The sequence below is a fragment of the Solea senegalensis genome, linkage group LG6 (assembly GCF_019176455.1).
Source record: "Solea senegalensis isolate Sse05_10M linkage group LG6, IFAPA_SoseM_1, whole genome shotgun sequence".
NCBI classification, from domain to species: Eukaryota; Metazoa; Chordata; class Actinopteri; order Pleuronectiformes; family Soleidae; genus Solea; species Solea senegalensis.
Window position 1 is genome coordinate 10,153,144 of NC_058026.1, and position 19,210 is coordinate 10,172,353.

At 40.0% G+C, this 19,210-nt stretch overlaps 1 protein-coding gene across 1 annotated transcript in view; it reads right to left on the minus strand.

The window, feature by feature from the left end:
* The window catches only part of LOC122770640 (zeta-sarcoglycan), a 129,311-nt gene that overhangs the window by 74,622 nt on the left and 35,479 nt on the right, over positions 1–19,210 (minus strand). Inside the window, exon 2 of the mRNA XM_044027604.1 lies at positions 14,338–14,439. Coding sequence (XP_043883539.1) covers positions 14,338–14,439 — 102 coding nt within the window. The remainder of the gene's footprint in view (positions 1–14,337; positions 14,440–19,210) is intronic.

A 19,210-nucleotide genomic window follows, 5' to 3' on the forward strand; every position in this document is an offset into this window, starting at 1 on the left:
CAACAACACAATGGACACAAATGAAAGACATCCAGCAGCTCATTCATTCCTGCTCAGCTTGTGGCTGTTTGTCTCAACACTTTGTATGAGAATAGAGTGTAGGCGTTGAAGAAACACCGGTCGCAAGGGAGTGATGTCATGGGTCGAGCATCACCCGTACCGTGATCTTACTTTAGTACCGCAAGGGAAGGTTACTGACAAATGGAACGGTTTGGGCTCAGTTATTTTGGTACTATTCCTAATGGAAACAAGTACCACTCTGTACTGTACCATACCGAACCGTTCCACTTGGCGTAAACATGCCGTTAGAGTGGTTCAGCACCTTTAGGGTGCTTACCAAGTGAGCAGAAGGGAGGAGACAGTGCTGTCAATAAGTTGTCAACCCCTGTGAAGCTATAGTTGGGGACAGGCTTCCCGGGTTAGGAACCACTGATGTAGAGTATGGGCTGCAGTATGCCCACTGATAAATGCAAAGAAGAGTCATACATTGTTTCCCTACCTGCCTGAAAAGTGAGAGCGTTTAGCCCTGCTAATATCTCCCCATGGTGGGGTGCAGAGATCGCTAGAAACACTTCCTAATGTCTTAACAGGGGAAAAGGGAAACAGAGGTAAGGGCAAGGGTGTTGAGAAAGTGAAAATGGAACACTTAAATTTGATACTTTACAGATGCAAGACAGTCCTTCTACAATAACTATGAAATGAGTGACTAGGGCTGGGACCCCAGTGGAACGGCAAAAGCATGAATATGCACAAATAAAGTACATCAATAATCTTTCATATTTCTCCCCTGTCATTTTCTTTTACTTTTCTTTCAACTCTTTTTCACTCGTCTTATCTTCAATTCATTTTAAACTCTGTCGCCCAGGCAAAGACCAAAGACCCCCTGCCTTTACAATTCCTGTTACATCTCACTTTGATTTCCATCCGTTACTTGGTGCTTAATCATGTGTGGCATTCCTCACTTTCTTGTCCAGTGCCTCTACAGTTTATGTCTATTTTATTAATGATTCTTTAATGATTTTATTACGGATCGACTGAGCTGAAACATTTTGGCCATTTCACCCAGCCCTAATGTCAGCCAATTCCAAAACTCCAAATAACTCTACACTCAGTGGTCATTTGCAGTTGAATTTACAGTTTGATGCTTCTACCTCCATTTATCAGGGCTCCCCTTTGGTTTCCTTTAATGTTTTCTGCCTGCTTTATACAGAATGTTTTGATCCTCCTGAAGGTCCTTGAACTGAAATGGCGACCATACCAAAACATTCATTGTGCTTGTCCAAGAGAAAGGGAAGCACTACAGACGTAAACTCAATGCTTTGTGATTTTAATCAAGACTGAAACATGTTGAAATGCTTTGGAAAATGTTGGGATTATTATTATTATTTTCTCCTCAAACAGAATGCAAAGAGGGTGGGCTCTTAATAACTGTGACATAAAATAACATTATAACACCATCTGTTACCTAGAAATGACAAAAACCTCAGCTCAATGTACCCAATCAGCCTGTCTCATTAAAATAAGAACGATTGTATATACTGGTATTAATGATGATGTTTATAATTGATTATCATGGAACCTGTTTACAAACTCAGCATGGCTTTTAATTAAATAACAGCTTCTTGAATTCTGGCAATACACTTTAAGAAATGAATTCTGATCTGGAGAACTGGGGTTGGCAGAGTGGAGGAGAATGACTGCAGCCACTCTGGAGAATTGGATAATTCCTGCTCAAAAAGCGACATCTCTTTCCACTCCTATAATTTTCCTGGTGAAATATTCAATTATCCCTTTTTTTTTAATTGACTAAATTCACCAAGACTACAGTACGCCTGAAAGCTTTTGGAGCCAGTCTACAGGGTCAGACGTCAATCCAGACCACGCATCAAGACCACTCATCTAATTTGGAATCTTTGTGCCTTCAGAAACAAAACAAAGCAAGGTAAATGATATGGTATATGGTATATATAAATTATATGGTATATTATATCTTCCCCCCCACTATACTGCTATAGTTGAATTAAACTATGCATGTCATTTTCAATTGAACTGCTTCTTTGATTAACTTTCAATGGCAGTGTTTGAGGTTTATTTTTTTGTTCTTTTGTTTTTTAATGTGCCGCCTAAAATAAACATGCCTCACTCAATATGCTGTGATGTCACAGTATTCACCAGACACGGAGCACTTAAGCATTAGGTGTTGTCCCTTTAATTTACTTCAGTGGTTCTGCTCTACAATTAAAAATGCATGAGGATAGTCGTCCTGAGGCTGTTTACCACAGCACAGCCACTTTGGCACTTTGAAGTGACCACGTTCAAGTTGCTCAAGAGTGAAAGCCATTTAACTTATCTACAGCCACGAAAACTATGACAACACATAGTTTTTGTCTGTGGCTAGTTTGCTAAACACGTGTGTGAGCTCGTGAGATACTAAAATAAGAGAACTGTTGGAAAATGGAACTACAGTCGCCCTTTCAGGAAGCTCTGCAGGCTTACCTGAGGCGTCAGGTAAGTCTAGCGGTGTTCTGCTGACAGATGTTACAACACTGGAGATCTAATTTTTACATAAATAAAGTTAACTGCCCCTATGCAGCTGTCCTAAACTAAAATCTTCTTGGGGTGCATATGGACAAATGCAACTCATTAGTTCAGGCAAAATGAAACAACAAAAACAGTCTTCCAATAATATCGACGTGCAACATTCAAGTTTATATATTTGACATTGTGCTTCAAGAACGTGGTACGTGGGTGCATTTTAATTGCTGCATCTCAACTGACTCCAGCTGTTGTCCTTTGCCAAACAGAAGACCACAGAGTTTTAGTACCAACTTTTAAGCCCTACGGAACAGGAGACAGGTGTTTGCTCGAATGTTACTTTAGGGACTTTGTACATTTCAGAAAAAAAACCAAAACACATATTGCAACTGTGACGATATGCCTTTTTTAAGCTGACTTAGCATAACACATAAGAACTGCCATATGCGGCTGTAACACTGTAGCAGCATGAAATTAAACCTGCTCAAATTGCATTCAGATACACGGAACTAAAACGGCACTTCATCCATGGACTCTCTTCACACACACACACACACACAAAGAGAGACAGGAAAGGACATTACAATATGTAATTAAGGCTGAACCACATTGTACCAATGATCTGCATACTGGTAATTAAATGCAATCTGTGTGTGTCTTTGTCTTTGCAGTTGTTTGTGTGTGTGTGTGTTAGTGTGAGTGTGTTTAATGTCATGAGGTCACAGCAGTGTAATGCCACACTCCCTTGCAGTTAATTAATTCAAATGTCCACCCTTAATTAATTTCACACAGAGGATTGAGACCGTTCCCCTCAAAACAACCTGCATACATATTTTCTGCAGGGACAGTGTGAGCAGGGACGCACACAGAAATGTCACTTTAATGTATTTTTCAGTACGTTTGGCTGCTTATAAGCACGTCAGAGTATTTCGGACACTGTTGGATTGTTTGGTTTTTCTCGAATGTATCTTGTCAAAAGGATGTCTGACCTCAATACACTGTCAGTTGTCAGTGTTGGAAGTTATTGTGTATGAATATGTATGTGCCAACTGTTACATTTATCATATTCATTTCCATAATCCCTATATCGATGACTGAATTTAGAAACAAAAATATTATGAATAAAATTTAATCGTGAAAAGCTAAAAAAAAGCCTCCCATTCACTTTTGAGTGATGACCTAAATAGCAATTTTGCTGTACTGTGCAGGTGTTGTACATTATGTATGAAAGTGTTTTGAAGCTAAGGAGGCACAGGGCCTGCTTTTCTGCAGACAGCCGAGACATACAGTAGAAAGAGTGCTGTCATAGATTTAGAAAGTGATCAAGCTGAGTGCTTTTTGTGAGAGTGAGAGTGGCAGTCGAAACCTGTTGTGAATAACAGTATGTGCAGCATTAACACCTCGCCCTGCGCTCTGCAGGTGTTGGTGTCCAATTCACACCAACACAGTGACAGGATACTCTTTGTCCTCCTTAACTGTACAATCAGCAGTTGAAGGAATAGTGTGTAGGATTTAGATACATCTATTGGCAAAGTTGCATGTTGTTAAATATTGGCATATGATAACTAAACCCATGCAAATGGTGTGTATTTAAACATCAGTGATCAACAGTTGCATGAACTACAGATTTTTTTGCCATTCACGCCCATTCACTCACACTTTCATGCAGCACATCTATGTACAGTGCATCTTTCATACCCATTCACACGCTGCCGGCACAGCCGTCAGGAGCGTGAAGTGTCTTGCCCAAGGACATAATATGGGCATGTAGACTAGCGGAGCTGGGAATCAAACCTACAACCTTCAAGTTGAAAGACCACTCCGTCACCCAATTGCCTGTCTGTCACAGTACAATATAGACTTCTAACATATAAAGTTTGGGTTTTAAAGTCTAAAGTAAAATTGCACTCCTCTGAAAAGCAGCCAACTATCCTTGACCCTGAGTGTGTGTTGTTCCCTAAATCAAACATTAAATGGAGTGCTGGCCTTGTGCTCAGTGGTTACTACTGTCTTTATGCCAGTAATTCAGCATTTATGAATGTGGATGGGTAAGCTGCCTAGAGACTGGATCAGATGTTAGGGAGTGTGCTCAAAGGCAGATACTTTATTCATTTCTTTATTTTTAGAATGACTTTATTGAGTATATATATAATGATAGCACTTTCCGTTAGTGGGGATTTAATCAGCAGAAGCTGGGCAACATAAAGCAAAGCACAGTACAACTTTAGGTGATTAATTATGTAGTTTTTCCATGAATGTGTAATTTATTCTGACAGCTTCTGTAGTAACAGAAAACAGGTATAAGATAATACCCACGGGTAATAACAGTGTTCAGTGCTAGATGTGTTAGCCAAAGCATACATTTCAGTTATTGTCCTTAATGAATATCTTGACGTGATAAGGATGTGGCAAGCAAATGTCGATGGAGCCACATGTGCCCTTTTCTCCAGCGAAGTTTTGTGAAGAGTGGATCTGTTGTAGCTTTTGGACGATGTGACCTCTGAGACAGCAGCTAGAGGGATGGATGGAATGATCCTTTGGAGCAAGGGATTAATATTCTCATTCATTTTGTCCCGTTTCCGCTCTCCCCTAAAGGGCCAGTGTGACTTTCATTGTCCTGACATTCTGAAAACGCTGTTAAATGTTAATGGGGACTATTTTTACACGGGTCGTGACCACGTCTGGTACACGCGTACATACTGGGACACTCGGAGCGGACTCTGGACGTTTGCCCACGCAGAGAGACGAAATATGCAGTCAGTCACACACACACACACACACACACACACACACTCCTCTATGTTCACTTTTGATTAAAAACATTATGATCATATTCTTACTCCCTGAGAAAAAGATCAAAACCTCTCTCAGTCAAACCTGAGAGAGTTTTTTTCTTTTTTTTCTGTTATCCTCAATTTAACTTTAGTGGTGGCACATAAATCTGATGTGATATATTTATTAATGTTTTACAGGACACCGGAAAAGCCCTTTGCATGCGTCTGTTTGATGTGCGAGTTCTCATCTTCTGACACAGACACGTATTATCACTGACAGCGTGTCTAAGCCATTCCTCCTGGCAGGCTGCAGGAGAAATTCTCCTGTGCAGAAAGTCACCCGGTAAAGGTGACACGCTGATTAAATCAAATAAATTTTACATTTGCCGGACTCGGGGACAGTGCATGTCGAGCGTTCCTTTGTGGTTGATTGGTGGCATACAATTTTGGGCAATAGATATGGAAGTAATGAAATGAAATGAAAGGAAGTAGCAGCTCGGCTTGTCTTACAGCATTTCATAAAGGTGAATAGAAACTGTAAGACATCATGGAAGAAGCATCACAAATAAAGGGTGATGAGCGAACCATTTCAATGGAACCCATTCCTCTGTGTAAGGTATTGTCTGTATATGTTAATTATTGTATTTGGGCTGAAACATGTATAAACAGATTAGAAAAGTTGCCATTTCCCATTTATTTTGTTCCATCACGTTAGGTTTTTTGTTAGTAGTTGCATAGCTTTACCGTGCATTCACAAGCTCTGCCACGCAGAAGGCTAACAGATACTAAGCAAGTCAAAAGCAAACATACCCTTAAGAATACTGCTTCAAGAAGCCTAAGATAATATTTCCTGTATCAGTGAGAGGCCCACTTGAGGGGCTGCATAACAGGCAATTTGAGATAAATAAGGAGGTTTTTTATTAACTGTGGTTTGTGCAAACTATGTCAGCGGTGTTCCAGAATAACACAATATATATAGAGAGAGTTTGAGCCAGAAATTAGCATAATTGGGCCTTTTTAACATGTCATATACATTGCTTGAATTCTAATAAAACGGTGCCATGCTCTAGCAAGACAATTTCTTTTGAATAAAAAAATGAGCCGAGGAATATGGAGACAGCTGAAAGAGATGTAAACAATAATACATAGTGCTTGTAACCCGCTGCAACACAACTGGGCAATTAGGAGTAAAGTTTAAGTTGTTTTAGAGCAGGCAAATACAAGGCAACACAAAGATATTTTTTTAAACGAGCATTATTAGGGACCAGGACATGTGCAGCCACAGTAACTGTCATGTGAACTAAGACGTGAAAGACATAAAAACAAAATACTGAATCCTATGTACAACTATTTTACTATTTTATGTCAATAAAATGACGAATAGTTGCTGTGAAATCTGAAATCTTCTGAAATCTTCTCATTATAGGTCGTAACAAAGTGGCAATCTCTCTCTCGCTCTCTCTGAGAGAGAGAGAGAGAGAAGGTGGGTAACTTAATGTTGTTGTTGTTGTTGTTGTTGTTGTTAAGAACTTAATTTGCATATGTTACTCACCTATAGACTCTTCATGTGACAGAACACACCTAATGAGGGTGGAATATCATCCAAATCATACATTCTTTATGGCTAAAGCTCTTGTTGACAGACTGCCTGGATAACAGCTTTTTATTTTCTAACATGAAAGGACTTCGCCATCATCACACTGTGTACGAGTGATGATGGAAAGCAGCATGGGCATAAAATACACAAATTACCCAAGACACAAACGCGGACGGAAAAAAATTTAAATCAAATAAGCTTTTTTATTTCCTGATATATGTCACCACCCTGCAGCCCAGGTGACATGCAATTAAAATCAAGTGTGCTTGACAGTTGAACTTTATGACATCCTTTCCCTGAACACAGGAAATCAAGCTAACGCAGTTACCTGGCATGAACCGCTTGCTGTTAACGTGAAACAAAGCCACACTGTAACAGTTATGTCACAGCACAACAGTTGCGCAGCAATAGCCCTCAAATTATAGCCTGTACCAAGGTCTGCATCCGTTCAGTTGCATTTACCCTGAATTGTTTACAATGCTGCAAAGTCAAAATCAATAGGGGCTGCCAAGACAGGGACAGCCTAATGTTCCATTAGAACTCTCTGCTATTCAATTACCACTCTAGGGTTGGAGAAGTTTCAGCTAGCTCAGGTCCCCAGAGAAGAAGCACACAGAGACTATGTGGCAGGGAGAGAGAGAGAGAGAGTGAGGGGCGGGGTGCAGTAAATCTAAAACTGACAAAAATAAAGTTATGTCATCCTCCCACCTCCACCCAGCCCCCACATTCCTCAGTCTTCCGCGAAGCTTCAGTGCAGGATATAGATTATTTATTTATTTATTTGTTGTTGCCTTGAACTTTTCAATTATGGTTTCCATGCGCCTCGCAAGACTTCCCTTTTGTATACTCTGCATCACTCCCTTTACTCACATGTACTGACACTACCATGACTGTGTGCACCGGGGGGGTTTTTCTTCTCTCTCCGCAGGAAGTGAAAGCCTTATCCCAGCAGTCTATATAGCACATAACAAGGCCTCTTCCCTGGGAGCCTGTATCACTACAGGGGTGATAGAGGGAGACACATACAGAAAATGATACATGGAAAGAAATATTGTAGACAAGGGATAGAGGTGGAAAATACCTAATAGAAGGGAGGAGATAAAACGAAGAGTTAAATCAAAAAGATATATCTATATATATCTATGGATGTGTATATATACACATATATATATATGTATATTTACATGTGTGTATTGAGATTTCTTTTTGTCTTGCAGGTTGGAATAGGTCATCACCTGATCCCTATGGAGACAATTATAGGATGCAGTGGCAAGAGTCAGTTTTTGTATGTGAACGCAGACGTGTGTGCTCATGCATGTGTCTAATGACGGTGAGAAGAAAGTGTGTGTGAGAGAAAGAGAGAGAGACAGAGGGAGTGAGAATTGCATCCGTTCCTTTAAAATGCACCAACACACCGTGAAATATCCTACAAAGCCTGCTGCTCTCATGATAATCCCACTGCCTCTGGGTTACAACGGCGTCATCTTCCAAGTAAATGCATTCTATTACAGGGAGTATATGAATCTCCATAAACAGAGTAGACTGAGGAAAGTAGAATTACTGTTGTGTTCGGATGCCTTCGCCAACCAGTCAGGCTGCAGTTCACGCCCAGATCGGCACAAATGATGAAGGACTGCAGCAAGTGTTAAGGGTATTATATCATAATTAGCATATTAATTATCATCCCAGTCCCGCAGTCCGACTTAAGTCCTGATTTCCAAGACTCGTGACTCAACTCGACTCATCATAATTAAATCAAACGCAATTAATGCAGCTGAGTCGACCTTAACCCTGAGCGCGACGTAGCTAAAATAATAAACTTAGCAGAACACACCACAGCTGTAACCAGGGCCACTGCTCATTTTCACTGAGAGTGGAAATAAGCACTAATACACAGAGAGGACGATCCAGACCAAAAACAGACTAGTATCTCAAAATATGTCCATGCACAGCTGCATGACAGCACAGGGACAGACAAATCTTCAAAACACAACTTTATTATCTAAAATGAACACTACTACTATTGTTTGCAACTGTGATTAAGACAGAGGAGTAGTACATTATAGTACACAAGATGCTTTTTAGTTTGCCCTGTTTATTTTTTTTTATGTTAATACGTAAATCAATAAATGTGTGTGAGTGCAAGTAAGTAGTTCCACCTGTAGTTAACGGGAGAGGATCTATATTTTATTTAACAATGAATTTCAGTACGCTTCCTTTGCATTAATTCTACATTAATTCGGCAATTTGTCATTTTAAACATCAGTTTAATGTTGAAACATTCATAGCGTCTCATGTTTGTTTTATAGACCTTTTTTATGTATACTATATGTCAGATATTGAACTGTGCCAGAATGAAGCACCGGACTCAAAATGAAAGTGAAGTTGACTCAGGTCGTTTTCACACTGATAGTCCGCTAGACTCGGTACGATTGGGGACTCGGTTCATCGATGACTCAGACTCACCTAAGACACAACTATAACACTGATTTTCAAGGTAATGACCAAGGTCTGCTAACCTTCCATAAAACCAGCTATGAATGACATATTGCTCTCTCTTGACCATGTGATGTGAAATGTTATAGCTGCTCTGTCTGTGTGAAAATTGCCCCGGTTGCTGATTGCTTACCCTTCCTGCCAACTCTGTTTGTTCACCTGATACGGATCAACCAGTCTGCAAGATAAGAGATTAAAAATCCTTTGCAGTGCCCTTTTATGTCTGCATGCACACCTTAATCTCCAACACATAAGTTATAGTGACCGGTTCACAATATATAGTGTACCTTGACTTATCTGTGGTCGATGTAAGTAAGTCACCTGTGCTTTGCATGTGGCTCTGCATTTGTTGCAAGAACACATGTAGAGTGCTGGGTTTGATGTCTTCCCAGCATTAGCATTTGATGCTGCTCTTGGGGCTGCCACAGACTTTGGCTGCTTCAGATTTATTCAGAAGCCACACTCACATTGCTCCAGGTTGTGTGTCTCTCAAAGCTCCTCTGATTCCTTCAAATGACGGCTGAATACTTTCCTGTGTTTCTCTGGTGCCTTTCACTTCCTGGCTGGTGCCTGTGGTGCTTCTTTTCCACATAATCTATGTCGCCTTTTACTGCCAAGAGCTCAAGTGACTCCTGTCTTCCTCTTATATCTTTGCTTGATGTATGCCTGAAACAAGTCTGTTTTCTCATCTCATTCAGTGTCTTGCTCCACTGCTGCCATTTGGTGACAACTGTGGTGGTTATGCTCTCGCTGTAAAACACACTCTATTTTAGCCAGGACAACTTTAGTCCAAATAAGATAATAAGTTTAAAAGCATGGCTATGTTCTGGTACCTCTGAGGAAAGCCTGAGGTAGCAAGAGCACAACTCTCACATAAAAGGAGGCAGAGTGAGCAGCAGCTTAAGAAAGAGGAGGCATTAATGACAACACATGACACCGATTTAGACCAGATACATCATGAAAAGGTGCTGCAGAGGGGAGGTGGGTTGCACAAAGCCTTGCTATGAGGTAGGCAGGCCAAGACAGCTTGAATAGGGCAGAAACAATGAATGGCAATTAAATGCAAAGGAGGGGATCAGCTGTGAGCTGAGCTGATATGGGCGACTGCACACTAATTTACCTGTAATGTATAAAACAAAAAAGGCTATACTTAAATCCTTTCACCCTTACAGCAAATATGGAAAGTCCACTAAGGTCATTTTCACACCTAATAGTCTGCTAGACTCGGTACGATTGGGGACTCTGTTCAGGTGGGGGTTGCAACATTCAGCCAGTCCGAGTTTGCTTTAGCACTTTAGTGAAGCGAAACCGAACCTTTTGAATAACGTATTCCCCTCCTCGCCTGTGGCGGCACTGTATCAAGAATTACTGAAGGAGATGACAAGACAATGAACAAGAAAACTCACTCATCTATTGGTTAACGCAGGGAAACTTGGAGCTGCATTATATCGCTTGGTTGTGTGTACCCACAATGCCCTGCGTTGTAGTCCGCTTCCTGCATTTTGTTCACTTGAAGCGAACCAAGACCTAGGTTTTTTTGAGACCAGGGGTTGTTTTGCTATATTGTGTAACTTAGGCTTTTTGTTTTCTTTTGTCTCATACCTGTTTTTGTATACACACAGTTTCTCCTCTCTGACCACTACATTTTCTTTCTTTCTTTCTGTCCAGCTACCTTTCTCCTGCGCTCCTGTGCCTAGTCCTATTCTGTCCCATGCACCCAGCCAAACAACTTTATTTGTGTCACTGCTGCTGTTGTTAGCATATAGTTTATACCCCGTGTTCTGTATTTAGCTCTCTCCATAGGCGTCACAATGTCCCATTTACCTCTCCCACAATGTGCAGCACAAGGTGAGCACCACACTCGTGCCCTCGCTACTAATCTTGACTGAGAATCATGACACAAATCGTACTACATTACTGGAATGTGGCATTGTTCCACTGTGGACAAGAAAAAAACAGATTATTGATTATAGATATTACTAGATACTGATTTTCCCAATCTCACCACAGTGAAAAAAAATGCTTTGGATTTGGTTATATTTCTTTGCTTGGGTGTGATGGTGTAGTTTAAAATGAAATATTGCAGAGTAAAAGTAATGAACTTCACAGTGGAGTTTTAAAGAGGGGAGGCTCCAAATCTCTCACCGTCCTGGTTGTATTGGTGACACAAAGCACATGTTCACTCATAAACAATCCCGGAAAGAAAGTATTACTGCGGTACAGAAGACACTCTGACGAGATCAGATGAGTCACACAATCACAGAATCTCAGTGATTTATTACGTTTGTCTCAGTAAATACTTTCAAGGTATAAAGTCAGGCAGTGGCCTATTATTCACTGTCATCTTGAAAGCAATACACTGGGGTGAAAGTGACTCGCGTTTAATCATGTTGATGTGAATGTGATTTACGTAACATGGGTAATACCTGTGTAGCAAGAGGCACGGACATTCCAGTACTGTCAGCTTTTGGATGATAAATAGTGACATGGTAATGTGCAGATTGACTCTAATTTCTCACTAGAAATATGCAAATAAAAAAAAACAATATGACAGATCTTATAAATCAACTCCTTCAAGATATATTATTTAAAAAAATAATAATAATCAGATAGAATTAAATTGCTAAAAGTTTTGTTTACAATTTCATCTTTCACTTCAATTAATTTTAGCAAGTATCTTTAATTAATCTCTGATTTCTGAGGCAGATTTTTACTCATCACTTCACAGAGACAACATGAAACGGAAAATAAAGCAGCAGTAAACAGAAAAAAAAAGAAGATTTATTTTGTCCTGTACTGGTAGAACAGGAGAAGCCTCGTCCACAGTATATTTTCTATTATCCATTCTACTCATAACCATGTCTACAGAAGCCTTTGTCGATAATCCTGGTATCTCCAATATGAGATGACTTGCAACAGTGTGCATTATCACGCTGGTAGAAGCCATTAGAAGGTAGTTAAGTGGTCGCGGAGGGATCGACATTACAACAATAGTGCAGATGATGGGATTCAAACCCTTGTTGATTAGATTCATTCTGCTGACAACATATTCTGGCCCAACCATCTGCGTGCCTTTGCGTAAAAAAAAAAAAATCCAGATTAGATTGTTAAAACCAACGTCAAATATTTTCCAGTTTTCAGCTGTCAAGGACTGGTGAGCCTGTGTCCATTACAGCCTCAGATCTCTGTTTTTAGCTGACATGATTGGAACTTGAAATAAACATCTTTGGCCGTTAGCTCATCTGCCTCAAGGTTTCAGGTGCTGCGTGTTCTCAGATGCTTTTCTGCTCTGCGTGGTTGTAAAGAGCTTTTTTTCCGAGTTACAATACTCCTTCTGTGAGCTGCAATCTGAAAATGTGACCCTTTTTTCATTATTCTGAGTAAAAACTTGAGAGACAGTCATCCACAAACACCCCGGGAGATGTGCAGAGATCAAAGTCTTCATCTGTATGATTTCATGTATTGCAATACAACAACGTGATTGGGTGATGAATAAGCAGGTGTACAGTGTTATACTATGCTACTTGAGTCCATTTATTGTAGCATAATGTATACTTTCAATTGTGCAAAGTGCAATGAAATAAACGGAACATCCAACTAAATATACCAACAACTATCATTTCAAAAAATATTTTGACATAAAACACAGGGATTTTTACATATTAAAAAAAAAACAAAAAAAAACTTGCCTAGAATTTTCTATTGCAAAGGTAAGAAAAGCGCTTAATAATTTATTCACATTCAGGTTTCCCCACATGCGGCTCAGTTGTAAAGAGAAGAGGGTGACCACAGCTCTGCTGTCGTTGATGAGAACGTTGGAAAAGCAGTCTGGCTCAAGTACTTCCACCGTGGTAAGACATACTTCAGATTTCAGTATTTTAATCGCTTCTCTGAGCCCGTCCTCCCTGAATGACTGTAGCGGGACCATGCCCTTGCATATGGTTACTGTGTTCGTGACATCTCTCTCGCCACTGCTTCTCCCTTCCAGTTTTATGCAGCGCATCAAGAAAAATGCCACTTTAAGCAAAGTCTGACCTTCAGCTACTTCAGCAGCCAGTGTCCTTGATCCAAAGACTTGAACACACTCTTAGTATTCCGCCACATGTTTTCTGTTAAGGTGACGTAAGTGTCTGTAAGTTTCCAGTCTTACCACCCGTCGTGGCAACAATGGGTCAATGGACTTTGCAACATACAGTGTTTTGGTCTGCATCTTTTAAAACAAAGAAAAAACCAAAGGGCAGACAGCTTCACTCTGAGCCACAAGTTGCTTTATGTGTGAGTTGAGTTGTAGGCAAGTGAATTCAAGTGAGAAGCGTTACATGAACGGGTTTCTGCTCTTGCTCATGGCAACAACTAATATATTATACCGTTTGATGCTACAGCCATTCTTCATCATCTCACCGTATGACCAATGCCATGTGGGAAAAATCCTGATACACTGTATATTCCCCAACACTAAACTGTACTATATTTCTTTTTATCCCTCTAAATCTGCACATTTATTTCGTGCTATGCAGTTTGAATCCCAACCCAAGTACACACAGACACACCCAAACTATTTTAGTCAATACACCCATGCTCAATATTCATAGCACACACAGCGTCTATATAGAGTGTGACATAGTGTTGCCATTGCTGCTGGAATCAATGATGAATCTGTGATATCGGTGATTAACGGAGATATTGAAGAGTGCTGGGTCATATCTACTGTATACATCTGCTATGTTGACAAATGTTGACCCCACACTGCTGCACTGACTGTCGGCACTGTAACATAGTTGTGTTTAAGAACACTGAAGAAATAAAGTAATAAAGCAGTACTGATTGAGGGATGTTTGCGGTTACATGTCTTTGTTCTGTAGTGGAAGAGCTCACTTTCAGACACAAAGGTACACATCACGTACAGTATACACAAACACACGGACATAGACTTACCCTGCGAGACTGGATCTCTTTCACATACAAAGGCAGTATAAATTCGGACACTCCCTCCAACCTGACGCCTTCCTTTGTCACCCGCAGATTCCCCATGCCATCCTACGAAGACAAGAAGACGTACAGAGAAACACAGACGGAGACGGTGGTTATTCACAGAATAAATATCGAGTCAAAAGAATGCAAATGTGTGTGCAAGTACAGTTAAAGCACAGGTAAGACATCAAAGAGAGGCAGGATTACAAAACGTCAAGTTGTCAGACATACAAGAACAGAAAGTTTTAATTCATCTGTATATCTTTCTTTCTTTGTGTTTTGCCCACTTGTGTGTAGGCCAATTGTTAAAAGCAAACATCTATATCTACAGCCTACAGCAAAACACAGCATGTACAAAGTGAAAATGTCTAAAATGAGGTTTGAAGCCTCTGCATTCCCAATTTATGTTAAAAAGGTTTGAGTTCTGTCTTCTACTTTTTTTTAACATAAAACAAAAGTGCCTTATCTTGAATTCTTGGACATGCAGTAAAATGTGTACAGGAAATTTAACTGATCCAGTTAAACATCTAGCAGTGCCTCTCATCATACAAAAGAACATTTGTCAGGATTTCGTTTGTCAGAAGTTTGGATGCCAGCTGTCAATAACTTTTACAAATCTAAATAATATGGTAGGGTTCTGCTTTACATCTCATCCTGATCTGTACACTGGCCCTGAGATGGACCTTATGCCAGTCAGGATTGGCTCCAGCTCCCCTCACACAAACCCCTCAAGAGGATAAAGCAGCTGAAAATGAATGAAGGTACTTGGATGTCATGTACTGACACTGAAGGTCCACTTCATACACAGTCGGATCCCCATTTACAGATAACATCCTAAGCTGTCCACTCGTGAGATGTCTTCATATGTTTATGGATGTTGTTTTAAATGTGCGACGTGATGTTTTATCTAAGTCAGATGTCAAATATATGTATATATACAAATGCATATATTCAACCTCAAAGGACATCAATGCATACATTGCAAACTTAATACATACCAAAACAGAAATCTAAAGCGCACTGTCAAAGCCACACGAGATGGGTAATTCTGAAATGCTTTATCTCAGTCAAAAAACAAAAAAAATACAAAAAGGTGCTGAAACTTGAGAAGCCAATTTAGCTTACGATGCAGACATAAAACACCAGGAATACATTTTAGCTTGTCAGAAAGACAAATGAAACAAACTCCTGCTGAGAAAACCCACAGGGTTATTGAAGCGAATGAAATTGATGTTAGCTAACGGAAAACAGTGCAGCTTGCGGGAGCATGTATTTAAGTATATGCTGTTTTTTTTTTTTAGTATCGTTTCACAGGGTTCTGTAAAGTTATGTCAGGCCAGTTCTGAGCAACTTACTGCCATTAAAAAAGGGGGTTTGTGCTGGTTTATGATCCAATGTGCAGCTTTTTATCGATTCCACATGAGTGAGCATTAGAAAACCATTGGATTCAGACTTACATGGTTAGATCAAATGCATGCAGGCTACTGGAATATAGGGGCTTTTTCAGACCAAAGTGGCAGCTACTGCACCATGTCAAATCGATGCTTGAGGGAGTAACAGAGCAGGGAGCAGAGCAATGCAAAAGTTTCGCTGACTGTGGGCTCGGTCTCAGTTGGTGAGGCTTCTGGGTATTGTCGTCAAAGTACTTTAACAAACCATCACAGATATTTATGCCAGACCCTGGAATTAGCTGAGCTGAAAGGACATCGGCTGCAACCACTGATTTATCATCATAAAAAGTCCTACAGTATTTAAACAGTACAATGTACAATGACACTTCTGTGAACATGCATCCTACTACCATTGGTAAAATAACAAAAACAGCATTTGTGTTCAGTCCCAGGCCACAACAATTGGTCTGCTGTGAAATGAGGTGATTTTAATAGGAAAAATGTCAAGCAAATGTTGTAGATGGAACCAGTTCAACCTTCAGCTGGAGTAAGTCTCCCACAGAATGTCGTGATGGCAACAATTTAGTCTTGCTTCCCTGGTTCCCAGCTTTCTTTTCATGCTCGCAAACATGAAACTCTCCATGAAGATGTGGATAATGTCGCGGTACATTATCATCAATTGTTAGATGGAACAAACCAACCAAGCCTTTCAAATTGCAAATGTACTCAGGGTACAAGAGAGAGAAAGAGAGAGAAGATTTACGTCGAGGCAGACACATGAAGGGAAGGAGAACATGTCCGACATTTGTACAAACACACGGACCACATCTATTCCTCAGAACTTTCATATCATCTTTCTAGCATCGCGGGGTTAATATCGATCCATTTCATTGCACGTGTGTAATCAAGAGAACCTTATCATATCAGAGTCAGGCAGCCAAGACCGATATCAACCATTTACAATTGCTTACAACTGATTGCATAGCCAGGTGATAAGAGTGGGTCGGATCGATGCACTAAACCAGCCAAAGGTTTTTAGTGTTGTTGTTAGATCCATAATCATTACACTGAATATACAGTGGTGCATGGAGCTTATTCAATAAGTTATAACAGACCCCTGAGGACCTGGCAAATCAAAAAATAGACTCACTCCCTGAACCGTTACTTACAATATAGTGGCACACGAATAATCAGAAGTCTACATAGTATGTCCACACATGGAAGAGGATGCTACTGTACAGTAGAACACACACACACACACACACACACACACACACACACACAGAGCGAGGCGAGGCGAGGGAGTGTGTCATACATATAGATTTAGCTCTCCCTGAACATATTTAAACTCAGCGCCTTCCCTGCAATGCCTCTCTAATCCTTAACGCTCTCACTCACAGTCCGTGTTGCTCAGCTCCAAAAACATGAAGACGATAATGTAAAAATTAATCAGGTGGTTTTATTCCACCTCACTGCTCCACTGTCCAACACTGAAGTCTCATTGATTCAGCGGGGGAGCTCTCCCCCTCACTCCGTGTCTCACTTACTCCAATCTTTTGGATTCATTTGCAGTCCAGTATGCATCATCCGTACACTATTGCCAAAGCCTAGCAAAACAATAGGGGGCAAGTAAATCTCTACATTCATTCATTTGTCTCTCAGTGTGTAGTTCTCTCTTTATGCCAAGGCTTCCCTTTGTCCTACTTCTACTCTCATCTCTCTCCATTTTGTCCGTATCTTTCCTATCAGGGGTTGGGTTCCTTATAATAAAAAAAAAGAAAAAAGCACACTCTAGTAATCACATGAGAAGTGAAGTCCAGTGCATTTAGAATTGAGCAAGATTTGATAATAACAAACCCTGTTAATTAATTATAATTGAATGTTACAAATAAAATTGACCTTGTTTCAGCCAGCTGGGCTTCATAATATCAGACACATTCTTCAAAACATCTGTCACAGATGCTCCATGTGTTTGGGAGGATTTGAGCTGTTGTGTAGCTACAATGCATTTATATGAATACTGTATGGCCCGCTTTGATAACAAGCACATTTTTGTTTTGTTGATGTTTCTGTGAAAGCAGCTGGCTTTAATGAGTTTTGTAATTGCATCTGTGCTTCTTCCCTGACTTTTTTTTTCTTATTCTATGCTCAGCCTTGTCCTGTTTAAATGTCAGGAGACATTTTATCCTGCCAAGCTCTCCAGCAGTTGTTTCAATCTTCCTGTAATCTACAAAAGCCTTGCAGGGTATGTGGTCATCTCAAACTGTGTGCCAGGATCAGGTTATGTGATATGTGGATGTGACTTTCTTACGTCATCTTAGTCTTTTGGAGATTGGCCGTGTTTAACCCTTAGAAAACAGAGCATGTTGGCTGCTGTTTCTTGTTTAAACATACAGTATATACAGAGGCTATAAGAATGTGCAATATAGAGTTTCTTATATCCTTTTCTTAGTGAATTTTCACCAACTATATAAACACACTTGAGCAAAATGTACTCAAAATGTTTAAAATTTGATTAAATTTGTGAAATTTGGAAATATGTCACAGTTCAAAGAAAAAGAAAAGACATAAGAAGACGAAAAAACACATTTTCTAAAGTCTAAATATGTGACCTATAAACTCACACCCCCAGGATGTCCATATAAGGAGTGTATTATTCCCATGGCAAATAACCATGGGTGCACCTGCGGCACGAGCGCAAAGTGTTAATGATTTTCTGTCCCCAACAATAGGGTGACAATAGTTCACACCAATGCTGATCATTTCACTGAATATATTTCAAAATGTCTAAATCAATAATAGTTCAGGCGTGTCTTTTTATTTCAGATATATTTTATAGTCTTATGTCTTATTGTGTGCTCCCACTTCTGGCTTCCAGATTTTAAATTGAAATGGAAAAAAGGGGAATGAATGAACTAAGTTGTGTTGAGGAGACAAGATATAACACAAGGAGGCCAAACATGCAGTCTTCCTTTTGTTTGACATGGCTCCATTAGCAATAAACCCATCCCCTTTTTTTTTGGCATTTTTGCAAAGCCTAGTTAATAAAAATAAACAACATAAAATAGCAGGGGATTCAAGTCGACCGGTGACAAAGAAAACAAGTGATCACAGAACAAATTATCCAAAGCTTGGCTTTGTTTATTTCCTTTTTGTCCTGCCAATAGAAATGAGCTTCTTTGGTTTACAATGCACAAGAAAATTCTTTGCCAAAGGAAAAAAAACAAAGCAAATCCCAGCAGTAAGAATGACTGCAGACACAATAGTTAATCACCAAACTGTGAACTGTACTCACTTCTTCCATTTTCTTTCTTTACATTGCGCTATACATTCCGGTTTACCCCGAGCAGGCTTTGTCTTTATAAATGGCCAATGGGTAGGATTTAGGACATCTATAGACATAAGTGGAATATAGTATTCATGATTATCTTCTCATTGGATGGGTG